The 25,768-nt window shown below is 36.4% G+C and overlaps 1 protein-coding gene across 1 annotated transcript; it reads left to right on the forward strand.

The window, feature by feature from the left end:
- Positions 1 to 488: 488 nt before the first annotated feature.
- Positions 489 to 10,690, forward strand: Rexo2 (RNA exonuclease 2). The gene is made up of 7 exons (XM_047519541.1): positions 489 to 697; positions 1,643 to 1,726; positions 4,821 to 4,898; positions 5,496 to 5,607; positions 6,939 to 7,047; positions 8,350 to 8,403; positions 10,271 to 10,690. The coding sequence occupies exons 1-7, from the start codon at positions 551 to 553 to the stop codon at positions 10,398 to 10,400; spliced, it is 714 nt and encodes a 237-aa protein (XP_047375497.1). The 5' UTR covers positions 489 to 550; the 3' UTR covers positions 10,401 to 10,690.
- Positions 10,691 to 25,768: the final 15,078 nt, after the last annotated feature.

Raw genomic sequence — 25,768 nt, forward strand, 5'->3', positions numbered from 1 at the left:
TCTCCGACAATAGTTCATTTAAGGATTTCTAAATGATGACAGTGGAATTGTCCTTGTGGCCTAAAGTAGCACGCACTTCGGTTCCAAGCAAAAGAGAAAAATACTGGTAGGTGGAAGGGAAGGTCAAGTAAGTACAAAAGAAGGATGGGGGAGCAAAAAAGGAAAGATTTTTTTTTTTAAATTAGAAATAATCAGGTCCTTTTCAACCAGTCCAAATAAAAAGAATTCTTTTTCCATTCCGCGGTTTAGAACTAATCAAAACTCAGGAAATAACTCTGGGGAGCAAACTTAGCCGTGAAAAACATGCGCGTCCAGTACATCCGAAAAACACGTGGCGGGGGTGGGGACTCGCGGCTCCGCTCCGGGACTCGCAGTCCCGGCGGCCCCTTCGCCGGTCGAGCCCGGCAGCGGAGGGCGGGCGGGCGCGCGGGGCTGCCGGGACCTGTGGTCCTCGCCCGGCGCCTCCCCGCGGGTTTGCGACGTTTAGCGACCATCGCGCCTGCGCGCGCGCCGGCGGCTAGGCTGGGGCCGTGGCGGCTCGTGCCGGGTGATGCTAGGCGGCTCCCTGGGCTCCAGGCTGTTGCGGGGTGTGGGTGGGAGTCACCGGCAGTTCGGGTCGCGAGGTGTCCGCGAAGGTGGCGCAGCCATGGCGGCAGGGGAGAGCATGGCTCAGCGAATGGTCTGGGTGGACCTGGAGGTGAGCGAGGTCGGCGCGGGGTGAGGGGCGGCGAGTGAGGTTTCGCGCGTGGGACCCAGTGGCCGAGCCTGTCCCGGGAGAGCGGCGTCGTGTGGGTCTCAGGTGTGGCAGGTGAGCAGGTCCTGGCTGTGGGCAGCGCTGACCAGGGCTCCTGCCGGAGTTGGGGACTGTGCTGGACCGTGCGGTTTCTTTTCAGAAGGGAGGAGGCTTCCATATGTTTCTGTCTCCCCCTTATCACCTCCGCCAGCCTGGACTTCCCTAACTCTCCGGTGCCTCCTGCCTAGTGTCACCGGTGGGGGTGGGGACAGCAGCTCTGGTCCCACTTCCCCCACAAAGCCTTAAAGCACTCTATGCTGTTCAAGCTGGATGGGACTCCGGAGATGACTCAGCCTTACCCCTCATTCCATAAACGAGAAAATTGAGGCCCAAAGAGAGGATTCAACATATTCATCATCGCGCCATTAGTGAGAGCCTGAGTTTGGGACTAGAACCCAATTCTGATTCCTTCAGTTTTAACATACTTATACCAAGGCCTCTCCACTCCATGGAGCCTCAGTTTTCTCCTGTGTGATGAGGATAATCGTGACTTCATACTTAGACTGTAATAAAGATCAACTGGTGTAATTAATAGAAGATTTTCGTAAACTTCAGAGACCTAGTGGTGTTGGTTATCTAACTCTTCCATAATTGACGGTGCTCTCAATTTTACTTACTTTGCATCTGTCCCGGAGTAGAATCACAGTGCCTGACCCAGCAATGGTAAAAGTTGAATAAATCAGGATATGTGTTCAGTACTTTAGTTGCCCAAGGTACGTTATTCTATCTTCTATTCTGGCTGTGGAATATTAACTGAATATGCTTGAGGGAATTTCTGTTTAATAAACTTGGGTAAAAGAGATCAGAAAGATGTTTTTCTGTGTGTTACATATTTATTTTTTATTGCAGATGACAGGATTGGACATTGAGAAGGACCAGATTATTGAGATGGCCTGTCTGATAACAGACTCTGATCTTAACATTTTGGCTGAAGTAGGTGATGCCATATAATACAGTCATACTCTGTAGAGGGCATGAAAATCTAAAGATCACTTTCTCATCATTATTTAAAATGTAAAGAAATTGAGCTCCATATAGATTAAGGTCCAAAGTAGTATACTCAGTCACAGTGGAATTGATGCTAAAACTAAAGTAATCCACCTCCTAGCCTAGTTAATTTTTCATTTATAAAAATGCCAGAAATGTACAGAAACAAACTCTTAACGTACTGAGAACTTAAGAGTGTGCCAGGGCCAATTCTAAGTCCTTTACACATTTTCATACTTAGTCCTCACAAAAACTCTTAAGGTAGGTACGATTAATAATGCTCATTTTATAGATGAGGACATTTAGGCATAGAGATGTTGGGTATTTCACCCAAGGCCACCTGACTAGTTATTGTGGAAGCCGTAGTTTAACCCAGGCAGTTTTAGAAAAATGTTCCTAACCAGTAGGACAGCCAATTATTGTCCCATCAGGTTTGGTGACTCTGGCCAAAGTTTACATCTTTATGTCCTGTCCTTGGTCTTAACTTGATACCACATGTAGTCATCCTTTGGTATCCCTAGGGTATTGGTTACAGGACTCCCCCTTAGAGAACAAAATCTGAATATGTTCAAGTCTTATTTAAAATGACATAGTATTTGCTTATAACCTTTGCACATCCTCTCATATACTTCAGATCATCTCTAGTTTATGTATAATACTTAAAGTAATGTAAATACTATACAAATAGTTGCTATACTTGTATTTAGGGAATAAAGAAAAAAGAGATCTGTGCATGTTTAATACAGATGCACTTTTTTTTTTCCCAAATATTTTCAATCTGGAGTTGGTTGAATCCGTGGATATAGAACCTGTTGTTACAGAGGTCATCTGCCTTTTCAACTGGAATATGTGTTTCTTTTAGATCTGTATTAAATTTTAGAATTTCAGTTAATGCATATCCAAAAAAGTGCTCTCTTGTGGCGTATGATAGTTTTTTATATTTTCTAGTTTAATACTGAAACATTGAGCAAAACAAATAAAATACACCTGTTGCGTTTTAGCCTCTTAATATGTGATACCATCTGATTGGTAGTGGTTGAAATTCCCTGTTTTTATACTGTCGGCAATATTTGGATCATTTGAAAAAAGTATAGCAACAAAGTAGGGGTGTCTGTAGAAAAGGGAGTCATGTTAAAATAAGACAGTGACCCAGAAAGTAGGGTTGATGGTTTACTGGTACTGGATAAATTTTGTAAATCTAAGGTAAAACTTCCCTTTATTTCTCAGATAGGTGAAAGAGGTGAGAGGCATTTATGGATGAATTGTTGCATTCCTGATACAACTTATCTTTCTGACACATCAGCTGGAGGAGAGTCATGTCACTGTATAGACTGTATTTCTCATGATAACTTTTTTTTCCTCAACTGTATAGATAAATTCCTCGGTTTTAGGTGTTTTTTTTCTTTTTTACCCTCCTGTGACTTGGAATTTACTGTAGATATTAGTGAAGTGTCTTTATTTTATCAGATCTCTTTACCCTTAGCCAAGGAAGTATTTTTGCTTTAGTTAGTTGATGTAATGAGAAACACTTGACAGTTGAGTGGACTGGTAGGTTGATATATACCCTGGAGAAAATTTGGTTATGTGTTCACACAGCTGCAAATATGCTAAGTTTAGATTAGGATAAGGATTTTTTAAAAATTAAAAATGTGTAGGTGCTGTCAGTTGTGTTTAAAATGTTTTATTCTCATATATGAGTCTGAGGAAAATATTTTAGCTAATAGAAACACAAGCAGCCTACTCTGAAACTTTATCATTGGGTGCCTTGATTTGTTAAACTGGGATCTAGACTAGGTTAGTAATTTATGATATGTATTTTTGCTCTTTTCCATCATTGTTCAAATTGTTTTGTTTTTAATATCAGAACAAATTTTTTGTTTCTCCATTGAGATTGCCAACACAGGTTTTTGTTTAGCTAAAACATTTTTTTGTTGTGGGATGTCAGACATACTTTAGTCCATTTCTAGCCATTTCTTTCAGTGATTGCAAACTATTTTTTACCATCTTAGTAATAAAAACTTGGGTTTGTAGATTACTTTTCTTTCAGAAAATTCAAAGAACTTTTGTATCTATAATTTCTTTTGATCCTGTTAATATCCTGATGAGGGAAGGGGCCAATTTATTGGTATCACCATTTTCCAGAAGGAGAAACTAAGGTGACTTGCTTTTATGCTGTTGACCAGGCTACTGTTACTGTTGGGCCCCTGTCCCAGAGAATCACAGTTGAACATTTTATTAAATGAGAATTTGAGGACCACTTGTTTTAATATTGTTTTTTAGATATCTCTAGTTACCTCTTTTTAAAAATTTTGCTTTTTATTTATTTTTTAATTTGCTTTTTAATATAAAATCACTGTTGAAATTAAACAGTATAAGTTTGTCCAAAATATATGTATAGTAATCTGTTGAAGTTTTTTTGTCTTGTTCTCCAGCCCTTTCCTACTTCCCTAAGTTTATGTATTTTTTTGACATTTTGCATGTGTATATAAATGTGGCATTTTTGAAAACATGTAAATAAAATCGTATTCATGTATATACTGGTTGTGCAATTTACTTTTTCACTTGGTAATTCAGGTACTTTTCAAAATGAACTCATAAACAGGGCTTGGCAGACTTTTTCTGGAAAGGACCAGATATTAAAGTATTTTAGTCTTTAAGTGCATATACTACTCCATCACATGTTCTCTTTCTTTTTAAATCTCTGTTAATAATGTAAAACTCATTCTTAACTTTTTGGCTATAAAAAACTGTAACCAAACCCTTGGACTATAGTTTGCTGAATCTTGGTAGATATCTGTGTCCTCTGTTAACAGACATTTTGGTTTTCAGTTGTGTGTGTGTGCGTGTGTGTGTGTGTGTGTGTGTTTACCATCATAAATCGTGCTGGAATGATTGAAGACGAGTTTTAGAGTTCAGTAAGTGTCCTTATCTCTTCTTTCTCTGATATATATATTTAGTCTTTAATGCAGCTTGAACTTTACCTCTGAAAACAGGGTTATGTCTGTTGATTATAGTGACTAATGGCTTTTCCCGTCCACAGGGTCCTAACCTGATTATAAAACAGCCAGATGAGTTGCTGGACAGCATGTCAGATTGGTGTAAGGAGCATCATGGGAAGGTAACATTACCAAATAACAAGATTGCTGCTTTGGGGAACAGTAACAAGCTTATTGCACTCACATCTGAATCCTATACCATTGTTGGATGGTATTTAAAAAGAGGGTTAGAGGAAGATTGCTTGGCAAGCCTGGGAAACTGCTTGCTTTTTACTTTTCATCTTTGGGACCTCTCGAGATCATCTTCTCCTGAATGTCCTCTTTTTTCTCTCCTACATTCAGTCTGTCGCGAACGCATTGTGGATTGTCAAGTATTACTCAAGTCAGTCTTTTGGATAAGGTTAGACATCAACTCTCAGAGAAGGGGGAATGCTGCTCTCCTCTTAATAGTTGTTTCTTCCCAGAGGTTATATCCTTGGACTTTGAGCACCATCTTTTTTGACTGTGTGGAAATGCTATTAACAATCAGGAACATAATTTATTGGCTTGGATTAAGAAAAATTTGGTGAAAAGATGGCAGTTTCAATTTGAACTTGAGCTCTAAAAATGGCCCATCTGTGGTGATATTTGCCCGTTTTAGAAGTAAAGTTTCATTTCTGGATACCTTTGAAAACTGACTTCATGTGTTTCTGGTGGGGGCTGGGGATTCTCTCTTGCAGTCTGGTCTTACCAAGGCAGTGAAGGAGAGTACAATTACATTGCAGCAGGCAGAGTATGAATTTCTGTCCTTTGTACGACAGCAGACTCCTCCGGGGCTCTGTCCACTTGCAGGTAAAATCCAATCCTATGTATATCTTGTAGATAGTCTTCCATTGTAGTGGTTCAAGAGACTGCAGTTCCAGAAATACCAGCCAAGCCTGTCTATAGCTTTCATTTTCCCTGATTTGGATTATATATCTTACTTTTGTGTTCAAGTTTCCTTGTATAGTTCACAACATGAATATTAGGAAATTGCCCTGAAATAAGACAGATGAAATAAGAGATGTCAGAAACTAACTCAGTAAAAATTTCTCCATATTTTTATGATGGAAGAATTTCTAATATACAGAAAAGTTGGACTGGGTAATTGTTAAACTTGTGCCTGTTTGTTGTACCTAATTTTTTTGGACATTTGAAAATAAAGTGTAGGCATTATGACAGTTCATTTCTAAAAACCTCATGGAGCATATCCTAAGAATAAGGATTACTTTCTTATGTAACACAATATCATTATTGCATTGAAAAGAATTAAAATCATTTAATAGTATCAAGTGATGTCTAGTCCACATTCAAAGTTTCCCAAAATGTCAATTGTTTTTGAACTAGGATTCAGTCAAGGCTCATGCATTTCATTTGGTTATTATGTATCTTTAGTCTGTTAACCCAGAACTGTCCACCTATCTCTGTTTTTTTCCCTTGTGATACTGACTTTTTAAAGAGACCAGATCAGTTCTACCAGGAATTTTAAAGGGATAACATTGTAAGAGGGGTGGTCATGTTCTGTGGAAGTGTATTTGCATTTGTGTATGTACTTTGATGTGGTAACTAACACTTTTCTCAGATATTCACAGGGAAAAGTTATGGCATTAAGTCTAAGAGCATACATTGTATAAAAGTTCTTCAGTCGATGTAGTTGATACCTATTTTAAAGTTCTCATTTAAAATTTAGTGTTTTAAATATAAATTACTGTGTGGAAACATGAATATGGATGTGATTTGTTATAAAAATTGGAATGTTAATAAAGGTTTATTTACTTATATGATTCAGTTAAGTTTTTAGTGTTAGTGGTGTGGATTTTGTGACAACTGGGAGAAAGTTTGCATGTCTTGTATGAACTTGAAAAGTAACAGATTCATGTGTTACATGTGTTGAATGCCGGATTTGTCCTTTTGTCTGTGAGGCCATTACAAATTTATTATGAGCCAGACTGACAAAATATTTGGAAATCTGCACTTGTAAGCTATTAGCAGCACTCAGACTTCATTTGGGAATTTAGAGATGTTTATAGGAATTGTTTAAATTTTGAAAGTTTATTTCCATTTCAAATACAATTTATGAATTTTTATATCCTGTTGTATACTACTAGAAATACATAGATCCAGTATGCTTCATGTCTTTCTAGGAAATTCAGTTCATGCAGATAAGAAGTTTCTTGACAAATACATGCCCCAGTTCATGAAACATCTTCATTATAGAATAATTGATGTGAGCACTGTTAAAGAACTGTGCAGGTAAGGGCTATATTTAGGATCCATTAAATTGCCTCATTTAGCATGTTTTAATTGAGAATTTGTGGAAAATAATAGAGTTGTAGAACTGAGGGTACTAAGTGGGTGTGTATATGTGTCATCCCATTCTCACTTGTACAGGACCTTAATTTATCCTGACTGGTGAGAATTAAGGGAAATGTCAAATATTTTCCATGTAAATTACATTTATGCTGAAAATTTATTGAGCACTCATTCTGTGCCAGGGATTGGCCTTCTGGAATATGTAGATGAGAAGGTCTTAAATAACACAGAATCTAGTGGGTTGCCAGACATAGGAAAAAAAAAACACCCCCAAAATATACTGTCTGGTGACTTCTGGAATGAGTGTGCATGTAGAGTATGAGGGCACTAGGGAAGGAGCACCTCACCATGCTGGAGTGAGAGGAATGGGAATTCAGAAAGCTGTACGTGAGAAATAACTGTTAAATTGAGATTTATAGAAGAAGTGGAGCTTTCTAGGCATTTAATTAAAGAGAATTCATTCCTGAGGGTGGATAGAGCTACGAGGAAGTGATGGTAAGGCAAAAAAGTGTGCAGGGAATTACCGACTGTGCATTAATGCTGTGGTGCAAAGCATGAGTTTGGCAAAGGTAGAAGGTGGGGCCAAATAATGGAGGGCTTGTGTGCCATGCCAAGGAGGTTAGATTTTATCTGCTGAGGGAAGGGGTTCCTTTGGTAAAGTTAAGTAAAAGAATGAATGATGAGACTTTTGCATCTTTTTGGAGACCCAAAATGGCAGTTGGGTGTTGTGAGGGGAATGGAAATAAAATCTGAGAGAGTCAATTGGCATGACACTGACTGCTTAGATGAGGGAGTGCAGAGAAGAGGGAGGTACAAAGGGATTCTGGTGCTTCTCGTTGGGACATTGCAGGTGGACAGGACTGTCCAATGAAAGAGGGGAAGTAAGAGGAAGAGTAGATTTGGTGAATGGGAGAGGAGAGCAGTTGAGAGGGGTGAGTGGAGTGAGTTTTACATACGTTGAAGTACGTGTGTGAATCTCTAGGTGGAGATGTCCAGCAGGCAGCACTGGAGAGGGCTGGCTTGGAGTTACAGATGAGAAATTCTATACATTAATGAGTTTGCTCAAAGAGAATGTGTAGAAGGAAGAGAGGAAAGGGTATGAGGTAGAATCACAAGCAAAGAGGCAACTTGATAGTTATGACTCAAATGCCTTTTGCATTGTTAATGATTACTGGAAGGAGGTAATTCATTCAGTATATTTGAGACAGTTTCCTTTGAGAGTTCCATTTCTACTGTGTATAGACGCTGGTATCCAGAAGAATATGAATTTGCACCAAAGAAGGCTGCTTCTCACAGGTAAGATTGGTTTCTACCCAGTGCTTGCCAGTCTGTAACATACATATGCCTCAAATTCAAATAACTTCCATTTTGCACTCTTTGGGGGAAACATGAAGGTTAACTAGTGGAAAAATAACTTTACTGTCAGAAATTCAGGTCAGAATTCTAGTATTCCATCCTGAGGTGGATGGTATCATCTCTTTTTTTGGTCAGATAGTCTTGATTACAGTTTTAGAATGTTTAAACAGTTAGTGTATAGGTATGATGAAACAGTCCAATCTTCCTAGAAATGAGCAGCTTTTTCTTCTCACAGAGAATATGAATTCATAACCATTTGAAATTAGAACAATTCATATACAGATGAAAATATAGTTGTCCTACTTCAACACTTCCATTTTTTCATATTTTGTGTTTGCAGCATTAGGCACAGGTATACAAGGAATTTAAAGATTTTGTGCATCAAGTGTTGTGTACTTTTTCTTTTACCATTCTTTTTTTATTTTAGAGTCATGTAGGAACATAAAACTTGACAGGAGATTTAGCAACTGGTATTTAAGCATAGTCTTCTAAGGGTAGCATTTGGTTCATTTATTTACTGAACCTGAACTATCTGCATTGCAGTTGGAGGAAAGCATAGAAAGACCAGCTCCACCGGTCTGTTATTCTCATGTATTTTTATTGGGCATACCTAGACTATAGCAAAGTAATTTTGATCTAAAAAACCTTATCTGAAATATTTGGGGTTTGGTATGATTTGGATTTCAGAATTTTCCAGACTTTAGAAAGGTCACAGTGTCTGTATTGTATATCATGTAACGTCCCCAAGAAGTTTGAGGTAGCTGACTATAATACAACGTGGAATACAGTAAATGGCATAACTAGTAATATGAATAGCCTCATATCAAGATTGGTCAGGCTTTGCCACATAGCAGGTTATAAAAGTACTTTGGGTTTTCCAGTCTGTTTTAGATTTCAGTATTGTGATTAGAAGTTATATCATTTACCTGACTGGAGGCTGTGTTTTTCACAGCTTAATACCATTTTTCTGGCATCTGGGAAGGAAGCACATTTTTTCCTTAGCCACAAAAATAACTTATGAAACTTGCGTTAAATTTTGTGCAGTTGATTCTCTAGAACAGGCCATTGGCCCATCATTCAGAGCTTATTGATTTACTTGCACACTGTTCTAATAATCTTGGTTGCCTGATTTCTCAGACTACAACAGATGAGAAACAGCATGTTGGAGGAGAAGAAAGGCTGTTAGATGGAGGCAGGCTGCCACTGATTATAGCACAAATCACCACCAGAGAGGAGGTAGATCCTCTTTTATGGTTAGGTACTGTCTGATCTGATAATTGATGTTTATTATGATGACTGAATCATAAGTTATGTTCGAGTATGTCAGTATATTTTGTTCAGGGGCATCATTAAGTGTTGCGCAAACTATGTTTCATGATTTATTAACAAGTATTCCACAAATGTGGTTGATTAAGTTTTAGAAATGCTGTGTGTGTAGCATAGCTTCCTCTTAGGAATCATAATATACCTTAGTTTATTAAATGCAGAAACTTCAGGAAAAAATATTTAGTTTCTATTAAACTTTCTTGATCCTGTTTTCCCCCTCCCCTGCCTGTTGGAGCATATCATCATCTTATGAAACAATGTGGGAAATTTTCATGTGTATTTTTCAAAATTTTTTTTAATCCAAGTTTTTTAAAGAACAAAGCACTTCATACTGCTTTACTGAAATGTTCTACTTCTTGGTAATGTGAGAGAGTGGCATTTACAGTAACTTGTTCTTATTTATAAAAAGTCATGCTTACAAAATTATTTCCATCTCCTCTGTTTTTGGACATTTTATTCAGTGTGGTATGTTTGCTTGTAGGGCACTTGATGACATTAGTGAAAGCATCAAAGAACTTCAGTTTTACCGAAATAACATCTTCAAGAAAAAAACAGATGAAAAGAAGAGGAAAATTATAGAAAATGGGGAAAATGAGAAGACTGTGAGTTGATGCCAGTTCTCATGCTGCCACAACATAGTTCTCTGGAAGCAACTTGTAGTGGTTTTTATTTTGTGTTTTTCTTTTCCAATTCCATGCTGATTGCTTGGCAGAGCACCTTCTCTTAGTTAACTTGCACCTCCAGATTACTCAAGCAGACAGCACTATATGCTGTTTCCATTATGGCACAGCAGCAGCTTTGTAAGTACCAGGTCATGCCCATTCCTCGGTACAGATTTTCATTTGCTTTTAGACATTTCTTTTGTTTAAAATAAATAAATAAATAAATAAATAAATAAATAAATAAATAAATAAAGCTAGTTCTATTGAAATGCAAACCTTTTTGTACCATCTATTCTTTAATAGTTTAATCATTGGAAAGAGATGTCATTTTTAAGTGGTCTGGCTGATATTTATATTCTCCTAATGCACTTGTATTAAGATTCTTATGTCAAACAGGAAGTGAACTTACTCTCTTTTGCTTTATACGTCAAGAATAGAATAACATCATAGGTTCAGAGAAGCAGATTTGTGCTCATTGTTATCGAACTAACAGCTCTGGAATAGGCTACTCTTCACTCCTTTCAAGAAATTCAAGTAAGCCATCAGACTGGGATTCTGTAAGTAGTTGAAGGTTTATTGACTAGATAATATGTACAAGGTAGTCACTGTGCTAGGTTTATAAAACATACAGAACTTGCTTTCCTAGGTCTAATGGTAAATAAGTATGTGAGAAAGGGTTTCAGTTTGAATATATTCTCCTAAGTTTATATAGTCTAGATTGCAGTACTAAGGTGACTCCTCTGCTAGTATGTGCAATAGAATCATCTGTAGAACAGGTCTCATTTCTTTGTGCACTTTATTCTGACAAATGCCTCTTTAAGGCAAGTAATCAGAATTGGGGAATGACCCACAGGTGACCTGTCTGTCTTTGAGAACCACTGGAAAAGAAACTTCTGTGATGAGCTCAAGTCATATCCCTATTTGACTGTAGTACTTACAGGAACATAGTGTGATCCAAATGTGTGATAATTACAGAGATCACTAGACTGTGGATGAGAACAGTCTTATATTTTCATTTGAGCAACACTTTAACATGTACTAAGTTGTATTACCTATACAACAACTGTATGAGTGGAGAAATTTCAATGTAATTTTTTCCAAATGAGCAAATTAAGGTTTAGATCTATACCTAATAAGTATTAGTAGGTGAAAACTTAATTAAGTCTGCTGACTTTTTTCTGACTGGTGTTACCTTTGCTTTCTGAAATGACATGTATCCTCATCAGTGGTTTGGTAGGCCAGATGGGTGGTAGTTTAAGAACAGGGATTTTTCAGTCAAACTCTGGATTCAAATCCAGACACCTGATGTACTCAGGAACTTCAGCGAGTTCACTTCTCTGAAGTTGATAATAGTACCTAACTCAAAGAATTGTTAGAATTAAATTAAATCTGCTCTTAGAGTGCTGAACATCTGTGCTTGGTATGTAGAACACTTTGAATGATAGCTAACTAATGTTAATTGAGGATTTTGCTCAGTGCAGAATCTCTGAAAAGGGTACTGTGATTGATTAGTTGTGATGTCTGGTCTTAAACCCAAGTTGACATTGCCTGTGACTAACTACATCTTACTGGGGACTGTTATAAACTTCACTAAGTGTGTGACCTTGACTTGGCTTAGTGTTCCCAACTAAAATTTGGCAGGATGGTCTTAGCCCTTACTCTAGTCCTCAGGAATGTTATAAATTCCAATGCAAGAATAGATATGAAAACATTGGGCTGGGGAAATAGGTTCCTAGGAACCAGAAGCTGTTGTTAATGTCACAGGATTTCTCTACACATAACTTTCTGGTTGATTTCATCTGTTTAACTATTTGAGCCATGCCATTAAATTAGAAAAATTTTAACTACTGTCATTAATTTTATATCTCTGTTGTATGCTTGACCACCTTTCTGATTTAATCCTCTGTTCTGTATCTTCACTATGTAGCAGAAAACTTGGCCTGGAAAGAAGCTGGTGTTAGATTTTAGTAAAATGATTGGCAGCCTGAGATGAGCAAATCTGATCTGATGCAGGTCTGTATAAAGACAAGATGGTTCAGTGATTAGTTCATCATTTGGTAGTCTGCTTAAAAATAAACTTAAATTTGTAGTGCTGGTATTTAGGGTTTCACAGGGGATTTCAGAAACCTGTGAAATGAACTGCAGTACACATTGATTTAACTATATCTACAGTTTGAAAACTGATCAGTGTGTTTGCTTGGACGAGCTTGCCATTTCAGTGCTTTTGGGGCTTCTCATTTGGTGGTGGTTCTGTCTGTATAGTAATTAATTATCCTATACTGTATTGTTAGGATCATCCAGGTGTATTTCCCCATATTAAACTCAAACAGGCCAGTCCTGTGATGAAGCTGATCTCCAGTCATTGTCCTTCAGTGCCCTAGTCATTGTTCTGAATATGGGCAGGAAAGACACCCCCTTTCCAAGTTTAGCCATGGGAGAGAAGGATAAAACCTGAGACGCCTGTGTTTTCTCATTCACAAAACAATACATCTCTTTTGTTAGAAACAACAGTTAAAAATTCATGGGGAAATTGTTTGGCAGAATTGGCTTTGTGCAAACCTTAAAGAAAAAGTAATGGCTAGTCATAATGTTCAAGTGCAGTTTTGTTACAGTGATTGCCTTATGGTAGTATTTGAATGTTCCAGGTTCACCCAAGTGCCCTAACATTCTGAAAAATTAGCAAGCAGTAGAGACAGTGGAAAATTGGTTGTTGCTCAGATAAACCACATGTAGCAGACTAATGAGGGCAAAAGCTGTTCTATTCCATTATCTATTGATGAGGGCAGGAGCTATTCTATTCTATTACCTGTTGATGAGGGCAAAAGCAATTTTGCTGTGTATCAATTGATATATACTATGTTTCTGTTGTGAAAATTGAGTTTCAGTTACTTGAGCAAAGCCTTTTACTTTTTTTGTGGGTTACTATAAAGCCATAGATAGCTATGGTAGTAATGTAAACGAGGAGAATTCCACTAATTGAACATTTTCTATTGAGTAAAGGAATATTGAAGCTTCAGAATCCTTGTGAAAAGAGGGGATATGTGTATTCCACTAGAAAGCAGGCAGATGCATCAATTGTTTTCACAATTGACATGTCAAGTTGAATGTACAGGTCCTGAGACTTAACTTGTATTCAGGATAATTTAATCAGTTTAGTTTTGCACCTGGGTTGTAATACCACTGGTAATCTTAGATACAGAAAATAAAGGTATCTCAAAAGGATTAAACCCTAGAAAATGGGGAGGTTGAAGAGTGTTGCATAAAAATTAATGTTCTTGTGCAAATGAGAACATATACCATCAAGAGCCTACAGAGTTCTCGGGGAATCCAGAATAAGATGCATGATTTGGGTAGTACAAGTACAATTCATATAATATATATTTTACCACACATACTCACTCACATAAAACGTGCACAATTTGCTACAACCCATTTTTCAGAATGATCCTGTTTTAGGATCAATGTGTTGGAAACAACTTAGAGGAACTGAACTCTGTTACTCTTGCTTGTATCATTAGGAAGAGTTAACTTACTTTTTTTTCCCCTAATTTGGGATAGCAGTAAATGGGCAATGGAAGGAGATGCTTTCTGTTACGTCAGCATCAAAGTAACGTAAGGAATTGCTGGTTTTGTTTACAGAAAAAAGAAATTTAGCAAAATACTGTCCTTTGGGAGCATCCAACCTCCTCACCTCCAGATTGAACTACCTGAGATGGAAAAGGATGTTTCTGAATTCTTAGTTGGTTATACTACCTGGGTAGCCTAGGTAGATAGGCCCATATAACCCAGCCCTATTTTGTTCTTGTGAAAAACTTTTCCTGTTTTGAATTCCACTTAACTATCTTACAATTTATATTGAGAAATAGTGTTAATTATTAGAGACTGTATACCAGTTTATATGTTCGCTCTTCTTGGCCGTGCTTTTTGTTCAGTAATTCATTTTTCCTGCACATTCTCTTTATTACCCTAGGGGTTCTCAGGTATCCTGTTTTCATCGTTCTACCTTATTCTCTTTTGAAACTTGTGTGGAATAGTTGACATGATAACCTAATTATTTTATGTTCATAATTAATAAATAGCAGAAATAATTTCAGAATTGAAAAGTAGCATAGCTAAGGATGCTGAAGAAAAATCCTAGCCCTCCTTAAAGTGATTAGGAGCCAAGGTTGCTACTGTCCTACTAGTGGTTTTGGAATACAAGCTTCTAGAAATGTGGGGGTTGGCATTATATGCCCTGGGGCTAACTCTTCCCAGAAAACTTTGTTCCCTCTTTAGGCCTTCAGTGTTTGATTTACACAGCATTGGGTTTTATCAGTAGTAAAATTTCTGCATCATTTGCATTTGCTTTAAATATTTCCAACTATTATTTTGCCAAAGAAGAATGTTGAAAACATTGTCTGCCATCACTACCATTTCATAAAGACATTTGAAACCTAATAAAGGACAGGTGCTTTAAATCAGATATATTTAGCTTTTTAAAAATCTAATTGTGTCATCCTGGGCATTTATCAGTCCTTGAGTTGGAGTTTGGGAATAACTGGTGTATTTATGACTGGGACTTCTACCCTAAACCTTCAGAAGCAACAGAAAAGAGAGAAAGAAGCTATGTGCTATATTACCAAAACAATATTTTTTGATTATTGTTAATTAAAGTCTGTGAAAAATACCTTCATATTATTCTACGTTAGATAAAATTAGGTGTTAATAATCAGTGCATCAAATGAAAATGGTTATCTTTTACACTACTGCTGATCTTTTACATCTTTCCAAATGATTCTAGGAATGTTGCAAGTTCTTTGTTATTTAACCTTTGTTTTCTAGTTTTAACATTCTGAAATTGAGATCTTTAGTCATGTTTAAACATGGGCTTTCTGTTGATGGGTGGAGAGGATGGATTGGAGTTTTAGAATTATTTTAAGAGTTTCAGATGTCACCTGAAGAATTTTAAAATAATTTCATTTGATTAAATCCTAAATCTAGTGTAAATTTAAAGACTATAGCTAAATTGTTTCTGTGATTAAGGATTTAAACACGTCCGTGTCTACATGGAATTTGTTTTCGCTGGTTGGACAATACTTAAGTAAGAATTGTGCTATTTAATGAAGAGGTGCAGTAGTGAAGATTAATGGTGTCTGGACTGGAGGAGGGAAGGGTGCTTCAAACAGGATGGTTAGTGCATGTTGCTTTGATGAGGTAACTTAATTTGATCTAGAAAGATGGGAAGGAGGCTGCAGGAGATGCAGAAAACAGTGATCTTCAGGTAGCAAAGAACTTGGTCTATTTTGGGAACTGTCAGAAAGTTCACTTGGATGAAGCATAATGAATTAAGACTTTATTTAATTGAGCCCTAGTAAATATTTGCTTAATGAATAAATGAATGAGTATTGGGTTTTTACAGGTTTAATTCTGGCATGTCTTTATGGCAGACCCAAAAAAAGAAGGTATGGTGAATAAGGAGTGGATATTACTGGGGATGATGCTCAGTCACTGTAGAGCAGCATCTCACTTAGGTGCCAAGTTACAGGTCCAGAAGTTTGGTTTTATTAATGCATCAACAGTAGACTGATCCTTGGGGAGGAACTTATTCCAACCAAACACAGGGACTGATGTGTAATTTAGAATGTCGAACAGTTTACATTGGGGTTTCCAGAGAGTTATTTTTATGTTAGATATCTTTTTTTCCCTGTTAGTCTCCTTGTAGCTGGTAAAGAGTGAATAATGGAAGAAAGGTCTCAAATCTGAAAATGTAAGAAAAAAGATGGCCAAAGGGAGCCCCCTTTGGTTAATGACCTGTAAGAGATGTGATGACTAATTAGTTTTTTAGGTTTTCTTTTTATACCTTATCATTCTTGACTTTAATAAAATTTATTAAATGCCTGTTGTCTGGCATTAGCAGTAGTTAGCAAAGCATAATTGAGAGAGGAGGAATGTGGAAAGTTGTAGTAATAAACTGATTAGTGGTTCTCAGCAACCATAGAACAGCAGTCATCACTATGACAAGCAAGACATAAACCCCTCACAGGAATCCTTAAACACTCAGGATGGACTTAAATTTCCTGCAGGACAGGAGAGGCTTGATTTCTTTTAATTTGGTATTAAAGTAAAAGGTGACTCCAGAAGTGTGAAGTTCTGGGGTTATTCATGGTACAAATGGTTTTCTTAATGCAACGGAATGTAGCATGATGAATCAGTTAGGAAATCTAGAATAAAATGGTCACAGGATTTTCTAAAGTGAGTATATTTGGAATATAACCTGGAGTTCAGTGGAAAAGTAGCTGTAGGGAGTAAACACATAACTATTTGAATGACTGGCTACCTTTAATTGTTGCTCTTTTGTTACTTGTGGTAGTGAACTACTATAAGCAAAATTGCTAGGTCAAGGCCAATAGTAAGAAGTTCATAAGTATATAATTTAAAGGCTTACAAGGTTTGCTTTCTCTTAAGTTTTAGCAAATGTTTTTTCTTTCCTTTTTCATTCCTGTATTTACTGAATTGAATTAATTATATTCCATAGTTCATTCATGGTGCATCATCGTTGGTCAGTGCAAAACCTCTTTTGCTTTATTTGTTTATATTATTATACTTCCCCTTTACACTTCCATTTCCAACCCCCGAATCCCTGTCATATTTAATCTGTTCTTCATTTGACCCGATTCTTAACGTGATATTATGTACCTTTTATTGTAGGAAAGCATTTCTGAAGATTTTATTTACAAAAACTTTAAAAACAAATAATATCCTCTGCTTTGCAAATGTTTTGTTTAAAATGGAACACTTAGTTATTAGTCTTATAATATCATGAATAAAGAATGTACAAGGGAAAAAATAACTAATGTTTCTAACATTTGGAGATTTTCTAATATTACTGGTTGAAATGTAGATATCACACATTATAGCTTGTAGTCCATCATTTCAGAGTAGAGTTAATGATTACCAAAAAATCTTCATACATATGCTCTGGTCCAGTCACATATTCTGCATGTGTACTTTTTAACTTGATACAAGTGATATTGATATAAATATTTTATTTCTAATTTTTTATACTGTGTTTATGAGGCTATATTATTTCTAGACATTTAACTTACTAAATTTTATTATTTAGAATATTTCTTTATATTCTTTCTTTTAGTGCTGCTATGAACATCTTTGTACTTGGACCCTTTGTACTTTGTCCTGTATAAGAGTTTCTCTGCTGTGTATAGCTGGGAATAGTATTTGTAGGTTATTGAACAGTCCTACACTTAATGTCTACAAATACTGACAACATTTTCTCCTCAGTGGCTGTAACTGTTTAATTGTAACCAGAAATAATATCATTTCCTAGATCTTTGGCAGTACTTGGAATTAATATGAATATATATTTTTTGCCATTTTATGTGCATTTCTTTTAATTTGCTTTTCTCTCAATACTAATGAGCTTGAGTGTGTCTTCATATGTATTGCAATTTGGATTTCTTTTTCTTTTTTTGTAAATTGTTTATTCATACCTTTGTCCATGTTCCTTTAGACTTTCTGATTTTTTTTTTCTTAATGATTTTCATCTAAGTTATTTACGCCACATCTTTTGTCTATCTTGACTTTGAGTTTGGTGACCTTTAAACATGGACCTTTAATGTTTCTCTGGTACAGTCTGTTATTTTCCTCTTTAAGGTTTGTTCCTTTAAAATACTGCAAAAGAAATAGTTCTTTTCTTCAAGAGCATGATGATATTTTCTTATTTTTTATTGATTTTATATTTTAATCTTTTCATGTTTTGATTTTTAATACTTCTGAAGTCCATGTTTGCAGATTAGTGAGGTAAGGATCAGATTTAATTTTTTTCTCTAGAATGCTCCCATTTTTCCATCATCATTTGCTAAATAATCCATCCTTAGCTCACTGATTTGTTGTACCGACTCTGTCATGCTTCAGGTTTTCATATATACATAGGTCTTTTCTGGACTTTTTATTCTGTTCTATTGGTCTTTTATCTTATGCTACAATTTTTCTTACTGTTGTTTTATACCATGTCTTAATTTTTTTATAACTTCTTTTAGTTGGATCATGATTATCCTGGTTTCCTATGTTGATTTTCAGGTTCCTTTCAAATAATGACACTTTATCTTGTGCTTTCTAATAGTTTTTGCCTATGATTTCATTTTCTTTTTTCATTAGCCAGAATGTCATTTACTATGTTTGACAGGACCCATGGTGATGATATTTTTATCTTCTTGTTGGATTTAAATACATCAAAAGTTTCATCATTAATTATGATGTTTGTTTGCTATAGAGCATTACTAAGTACAGACTTCAACAAGTTAATGAAGTTTTGTTCTACACCTAGGTTTGTTTTTTTGAACCATAATTTAATGTTGCACTTAAGTGCCTTTCCTATGTCTATTGAGATAATCATGTGCTTTCTTCAATTCATTCTTGTGGTAGAGTACATTAATTTTCTGGTATTGTTATGTTTGCTTTTCTAAAATAAATATTACAGGATTATTTTTTTCAAACACTTGATTGGATTTGGTTAGCTGATTATTTAGGGAGTTAACTGTCCAAGTTTGTGATGAAATAAGTTTATTTAATTTTCTATAATGTCCTCATCTGATTGTTTTAAGATATGACAAACCTGAAAATGGTTGGGCAGTTTTCACATTTTTTCTAATTTTGAGTCAATTTATATTATGTAGAAATGATCTGATCCAGTTTGATAGGAATTTCCTCTAAAATCATTGGAGCAAATTAAAAGAAAATAATTTTCATTTGAATTTATTTAATGCTTATCAGCCTATTTAAGTTTTCTGTTTTATAATATGATAATTTTGTGGTTGATGTATTTTTCCCAATCTGTTTATTGTATGTTTTCAAAAATATTTGGACATAGGTTTTTTTAAATAGTAAAAATTTTAGAATCATTATAACTATAATTGGTCTCCTTATTTACATATATTTTGCTTATTCATTATTTATTATTTTGTTGGACTATTTTTTGAGGTTATCTGTAAAAGTCTTTTTTTTTTTTTTTTTTTTGGCGGTACTGGGGATCAAACTCAGGGCCTTGTGTTTGCAAGGCAAGCACTCTACCAGCTGAGCTATCTCCCCAGCCCTGTAAAAGTCTTTTTTTAAAATTTTTTTAAATTTTTTTTTTTTTGGGTACTGGGGATTGAACTCAGGGGCACTCGACCACTGAGACACATCCCCAGCCCTAGTTTGTATTTTATTTAGAGACAGAGTTTCACTGAGTTACTTGGCACCTTGCTTTTGTTGAGGCTGGCTTTGAACTTATAATCCTCCTGCCTTAGCCTCCCGAACCACTGGTATTACAGGTATGTGTCACTGTGCCCAGCTGTAAAAGTCATATTTAAAGGAGCTTTGGTTATATTAATTTTTTTCTGTGCCTTTTTTTTTTTTTGCTTTTTATTGTCTCATACCCTTTATTATTTTCTTTTTTTTTTTTTTTTAGGGGTACAGTAGTTACGACCTGTTAATAATTTGGCTATGAGATGTCCCCCAACAGCTCCTGTTAATGCAGGAATATTCAGAGGTGAAATGATTGGATTATGAGAGCTGTAACCTAACCAGTTTGTTCTAATTTGAATGGACTGCCTGGGAGCTAACTATAGGCAGGTGGGGTTTGACTGGAGGAGTGAGTCAATGGGGTTATGCCCTGGCAGGGTTATTCTTCCTGGGACTCCTTCTCTTTCCTCCCTCCTCTGTTTTCTCTGCTTCTTGGCCACCATGATCTGAGAAACTACCTTCTGTTCTGTTCTGGCCCCATGATGTGCTGCCTCGCCTTGGGAACCACAGCAGTGGAGTTGGCTGTCTCTGAACTTGAGACCTCTGAAATTATGAGCCCCAAATGAACTTTTCCTCCTCTAAGTTGTTCTTGGCAGGTATTATGATCACAGCAATGAAAAAGCTGAGACAAATTGGTTCAGAGAAGTGCAGTCATTGCCATGTCTAGCCTGACCATGTGGTTCAGAAATCTTTGGAGCTGGTTTGCAGAAAGAATTTTGAAAAGTTTAGAGATGCATGCCAAAAGGCTTTAGGATATTGATGCTTTAGGAAATGGGGCCGAATGGATGATTCTGGTGGGAGCTTGATGAATATGAACTGTGTTAATAAAAGTTTCAGAGGGAAATGGGGACTCTAGTGGAAACTGGACTAGAGGCCACTTGTGTTTTATTATAGCAAGAGCTCGGCTACACATTATCCATGTTCTCAGACTTTGAAGCTGAATTTAAAAGTGATGGACTAATCTGGTAGAGGAAATTTCAGGGCAGCACAGCATTCAGTCAGAGGCATGGATATTGCTGGAAGCATTTAGGTAGGTTAACTTTGAGAATTGGGAGCAGAAGGCAGAACTAAAGGATATCAAAAACTTGGGAGTTTAGCCATAAAAGTGCACGTAATGCTGGGAGCAAGGAAGATGTGCTTGTTGAAGAGATTACAACCCCTATAGAGATCCTTTGTACTTTATACAGAGACAGTAGGAAAGATGCCTCTGGAATTTGCAAGACCACACCCACTACAGGCTGCAGGTTATAGAAAGTTCCTTTGAAGAGATCATGAGGGACCCCTGCTCACACAGTGATGCCTAGGATGTTTTTACTATGGTGAGCAGTGTAGGTACCGAGAGGTCTCTGCAGTTGTGGTTCTGGGAATCCCAGGTAATGTGCAAGCTGGCACCAGCTCTTAACATCATCCATATGGTGCTGATTCTGCAGGAATGTAGGATGCTGGCATTAAGAGGGGGTCATGGAGCCTTCCACTGAGATTTCAGAGGAAGGCCTGGGAAACTAGGCAAAGTGTAGCAGAGTCAGAGTTTCTTCAGACAGCCCCCGGGAGAGTTATGCATGAAACTGTGAAGGTGAAGCCAAGGCTGGAATGGAGACCCCAGAAATTAAGAGATGCTGGTAATATGGACTCCTGATGAGAAAAGCTGCTGACTTTGGGGAGAGCCAGGCTAATGGTAGCCCATGGTCACTGCAACCAGCAAGATCGAAGGGTGGGACTGCCTACGCCCTTTGGAAGTAACATCTCAGCCATGTGTCCTACATGTTACACATGGAGTTACTGGATCTGTTTGCCTGGCTGGGTTTTGGCCCCATCCCTTCTTCCTATGCCTCTGTTCTGTCCTTTTGGAATGAGAATGTTAATTCTATGCCACTGTGTATTGGATATATGTAACTTGTTTTTAATTTTTACAGGGGACCACAGCCAAGCATTTTGCCTTGAGTCTCAGAGGAGACTTTGGACTTGGACTGAACTTTTTGGTAATGCTAAATAAAACTCTTTAAGACAGGGGGATCTTAGAGATGAAGTAAATACATTTTGCACTTTGAGTTTTACATGAGCTTTTGGGGGCCAGGGGTGGAATGTCATGGATTGGATATGAAGTGTCTCCCAAATGGTCCTGGTAAAGCAGGAATATTCAGAGGTAAAATGATTGGATTATGAGAGCTGTTACCTAATCAGTCCATCCTAGTTTGAATGAACTGACTGGTTGGGAACTGTGGGCAGTGGGGTATGGCTGGAGGAGATAGGTCACTAGAGTCATGTCGTGCAAGGGTGCATCTTCCTTATGGCCCCCATCCCCTCTCTCTTCTCTGCTTCCCAACCCTGCCATGAGCTGAGCTGCTGTCCTTTGCTGGACTGACCATGATGAGCTACCACCTTGGGCACAGAGAAATAGAGTTTGCTCTCTCTGGACTGAGACCTCTGAAACCATGAGTTCCAAATAAACTTTTCCCCCTCTAAGTTGTTCTTGTTGGGTATTTTGGTCACAGTGATGCAAAAGCTAACTAATCACCCTACCCCCATCTGTGGTTTTGCTTTCCATGGTTTCTGTTTCAGTCAACAAGAAGGAAGGTGAGTACAGTATAATAAGTTACATTGAGAAAGAAGAGGAGAGACCACATAACATCCACATGACGATTTTCGACATCATATTGTTATAATTGCTCTATTGTGTTATTATTAATCTCTTACTGCATCTAATTTATAAATTAAATTTTATTAAAAGTGTGTACATAAGGAAAAAGTGTATATAGGGTTCAGTACTATCTGTGCTTTCAGGCATTCATTGAAGGGTGTTAGAATGTATGCCCTGCCGGAACAAAGGGACTACTATAGTCTTAAACATGCCTTAATTGTGCTTGCTTTTCAACTTCTCTTATTTTCTGGTAAATGTATTAAGAACTACAGAATGAGCATGCGTATAGAACACTGTTCCTGAAAACTTCAGGATTAACTTTTTCCATCACATAATAAAGAGTTAAACATCACGAGTTTGGAATCCTTTGGAGAATGTTATCTGAGAATAATGCAATCAGTCTATTAATCAGAATTTAAGGAGAAACTGGAACCATATCATGTAGTTCCAAATAATTCACAGAAAAATAGAGATAGAAGATATATGAAATTGAAGATCATGGAAACACCACAGAGAACTTTTAGGGTATAACTAAATAGTACTTAAGGTGACAACTACAGCTATAAAATTATGGGCAAAATCTAACGAAATAGTAAGGTAAAAGGAATAATAAAACTGACCAGCTTTTGGCAAGAAGGTTAAAGAAAAAAGAAGACACAAAAACTGTATTAGGAATGAAAGGTTTCAAGAGGCTGCAAACAGAAAAGATAAGAAAATACTGTGAACAACATAAAACATCAGGTTACATACAATATGATAACCATTTTATATCTATTAAATGGCAAAGAAATCAGAGGTCTGACATTGCCAAGTATCAGAGAGGATGCGGATCAGTAGCTTCACTTAGGATTGGCTGACAGGGATGTACATTTGTGTAGACATTTTATGAATCATTTTGGCATTAATAGTAAAACATTTATATAGTTGTCTGCCAAGCACTTCCATTTCAAGGTTTAGGAGAAACTGGCAAGTATATACTAGGAGACATACACAAAAATTCATAGCAGCATTATTTGTTAGGCTGAAAACTTGGAAGTAATCCTGATGCTTATGGGTAAGAATGGATGCTATATATTCTCAAATGAATATTGTATAGCTATCAAAATGATTGAACTATATATACTAAAATTCAGCTACATAATGTTGAGTGAAATGAGTTACAAGAGGTTAAATGTAATTAATTCTATAAGAGCAACTTAAACTAAGCAATGTCCTCCTCAAGGGTGGGTGTATGTGTGTGTGTGTATGTGTGTGTGTGTGTGTGTGTGTGTGTGTGTGTATATCTGTAGAGAGATGCATCAGGAATCATTACAAGACTCAACATATTTTGGGTGAAGGAAGTGGGGGATAGGATGAGAATCACTGGTGTACACTGTTAAAACCATTAGACATCATTTTTTAAAGCTTATATCTTTATGGTTATATATAGTAGTTGGGTTCATCCTGAGAAACTCGGACATGCATGGAATAGACCTCATTTGTTGTAATGATGAGAGTTCAAAGGATCCTTAATAAGACTGGGAATTTATGAAGGGTGCCCACTACCAATGCCGTTAGCATTCTGGAAGCAGTCGCAGTAGTCAACAAAGAGAAGAAAAAGATGTTAGGATTAGGAGGGAAGTATTAACACTGTCATAATACATAGATGATTTGGTTTTCTAAATAGAAAACCCCAAAGAACATACAAAATATTTTTTAGAATTAGTAATTTAGCAAGTTGGTCAGATACAAAATCCATTTTATAAAAATAATTTGCATTTTAATGTGCCAGAAAACATTGCTTAGAAAATGAAAACTTAAAAACACATCATTTACAATAGCATAGAATAACATGAAATACATAGGTATACATTAAACCAAGTCACACAATACACTGTTAGAGAAAATGATAGAACTGTGGTAGTTTCTATGACATTGTAGTAAGGAGCTATCTGTAGCAACATGGATAAATTCTATAGACAGTATTGCGCAAAATAGGTTAAACAAGAACTTGCACAACATGATTAAACTTAAAGCTAAGAGAAGAGACAAAACTAAGCAGTGAATTTTTAGGAATATTTACATAAGTGGAAAGACTAAAGGAATCGAACTGAGGAGAGTGGGTTGTCCCTGAGGGGCAGGGAGAAGATGTGGTAAGAAGAGGCCTGCACAGGAATTTCCCCAGACTTTGGCCATATTTTCTTTACATTAAGTGTGTTCACTTGGGTGTTTTATTCTTTATGTTTTATTTCCATAAGAATATAGTTTATTTTATAATAAAAGTACAGTAGGATGTTAAAATGACACCGTATGAAGACCTTAACAAATGCTTGAAGTAGAGAAAATACTCAGTTTATTCATTATTGTTGCAATAATATCAAAAATGTTTCCATCTCCAGTTGTAACTGCATCCCACAAATATTTCAAGTAGGGCTTTATTTAGCTTGAAGTCAATTAAAAATTCCCCTCATGCATTTCTCATTAAAAGAAGTATAATTAGTAGGTTGTAGGCATATAGGATCATTCAATCTATTTTTTAATTTTTTTCCTTTTTTAATAATAGTGCTGCATTTGACTTCTAAAACATATGTCTCTAGGAAGGTAACTTCTATGACAGTTATTGAATAAATTTGTTATTTGCAGCTTGAAATAACAAAATATTTAGATCAATAAAAAATTAGCTTTATTAAAATTCCTGCCATTCTCTTCTCCCTTTCCTTATTATAACCTTGATGTTAGTGTCTCTATTTTTGATAGCATGTTTCTTAGTACTATAACTTTAATGATATCACTGAGTAGACTGATTTTGGCCACCAGTTGGAATATGCAAGAGTGCCCATTCTCTTGCCCTTTGATGAGCAGTATTGGAAAATATTCAAAGACAATTTTGGACAATTTGAAAGAATGCACATACACATATTCAACTGTGTTTATTCCTTTACTTAACAGGTTTCACTTTTTTATATGTAAATTAAATGTCCACTTGTCACTCTATGTAAATTTTTATGTCTTTTACTGATTTTCCATTGTAGAAGGAGTGTTTTAATTTGTAAAACCTACTTATATATTTAGGCCAGTGTCGTTGCTTATTGCAAACCCCAGATTTAGTGTTTCATTTTTAATTTTAACTTTTTCTTACTTTCCTTCTTTTCTTGTTCTTCCTCAGGAGCAAATACCCTTTGCCACCTTCTTATTTCATCTAGAGCAGTTTAGTCGTCTTTTATTACAGGGAGAAGATGATCATTTGGCAGTGATCATGTAGCCAGATTGCAGAATTGAGCTGGAGTTTTAAGTATATGAGCTCTGATCCTCACCGTTTTCGTAAGTCAATGAATGTTACATCTATTCAAGCTACTTTGGAGTAATAGATAAATGAAATATAATCTTATGTATGATGCAATAGTGACCCTAAATTTAAGCA

Source organism: Sciurus carolinensis, chromosome 11 (assembly GCF_902686445.1).
Source record: "Sciurus carolinensis chromosome 11, mSciCar1.2, whole genome shotgun sequence".
Taxonomy (NCBI): Eukaryota; Metazoa; Chordata; class Mammalia; order Rodentia; family Sciuridae; genus Sciurus; species Sciurus carolinensis.

What these genes read in the sequence shown, in the direction of transcription:
- Rexo2 (XM_047519541.1), top strand. Translation starts at nt 551, where the DNA reads ATGCTAGGCGGCTCCCTGGGCTCCAGGCTGTTGCGGGGTGTGGGTGGG. An exon ending in TGGTCTGGGTGGACCTGGAG is followed by an intron (nt 698 to 1,642) that starts GTGAGCGAGGTC and finishes TTTTTATTGCAG; the next exon opens with ATGACAGGATTGGACATTGA. An exon ending in AAGAAGGCTGCTTCTCACAG is followed by an intron (nt 8,404 to 10,270) that starts GTAAGATTGGTT and finishes GTTTGCTTGTAG; the next exon opens with GGCACTTGATGACATTAGTG.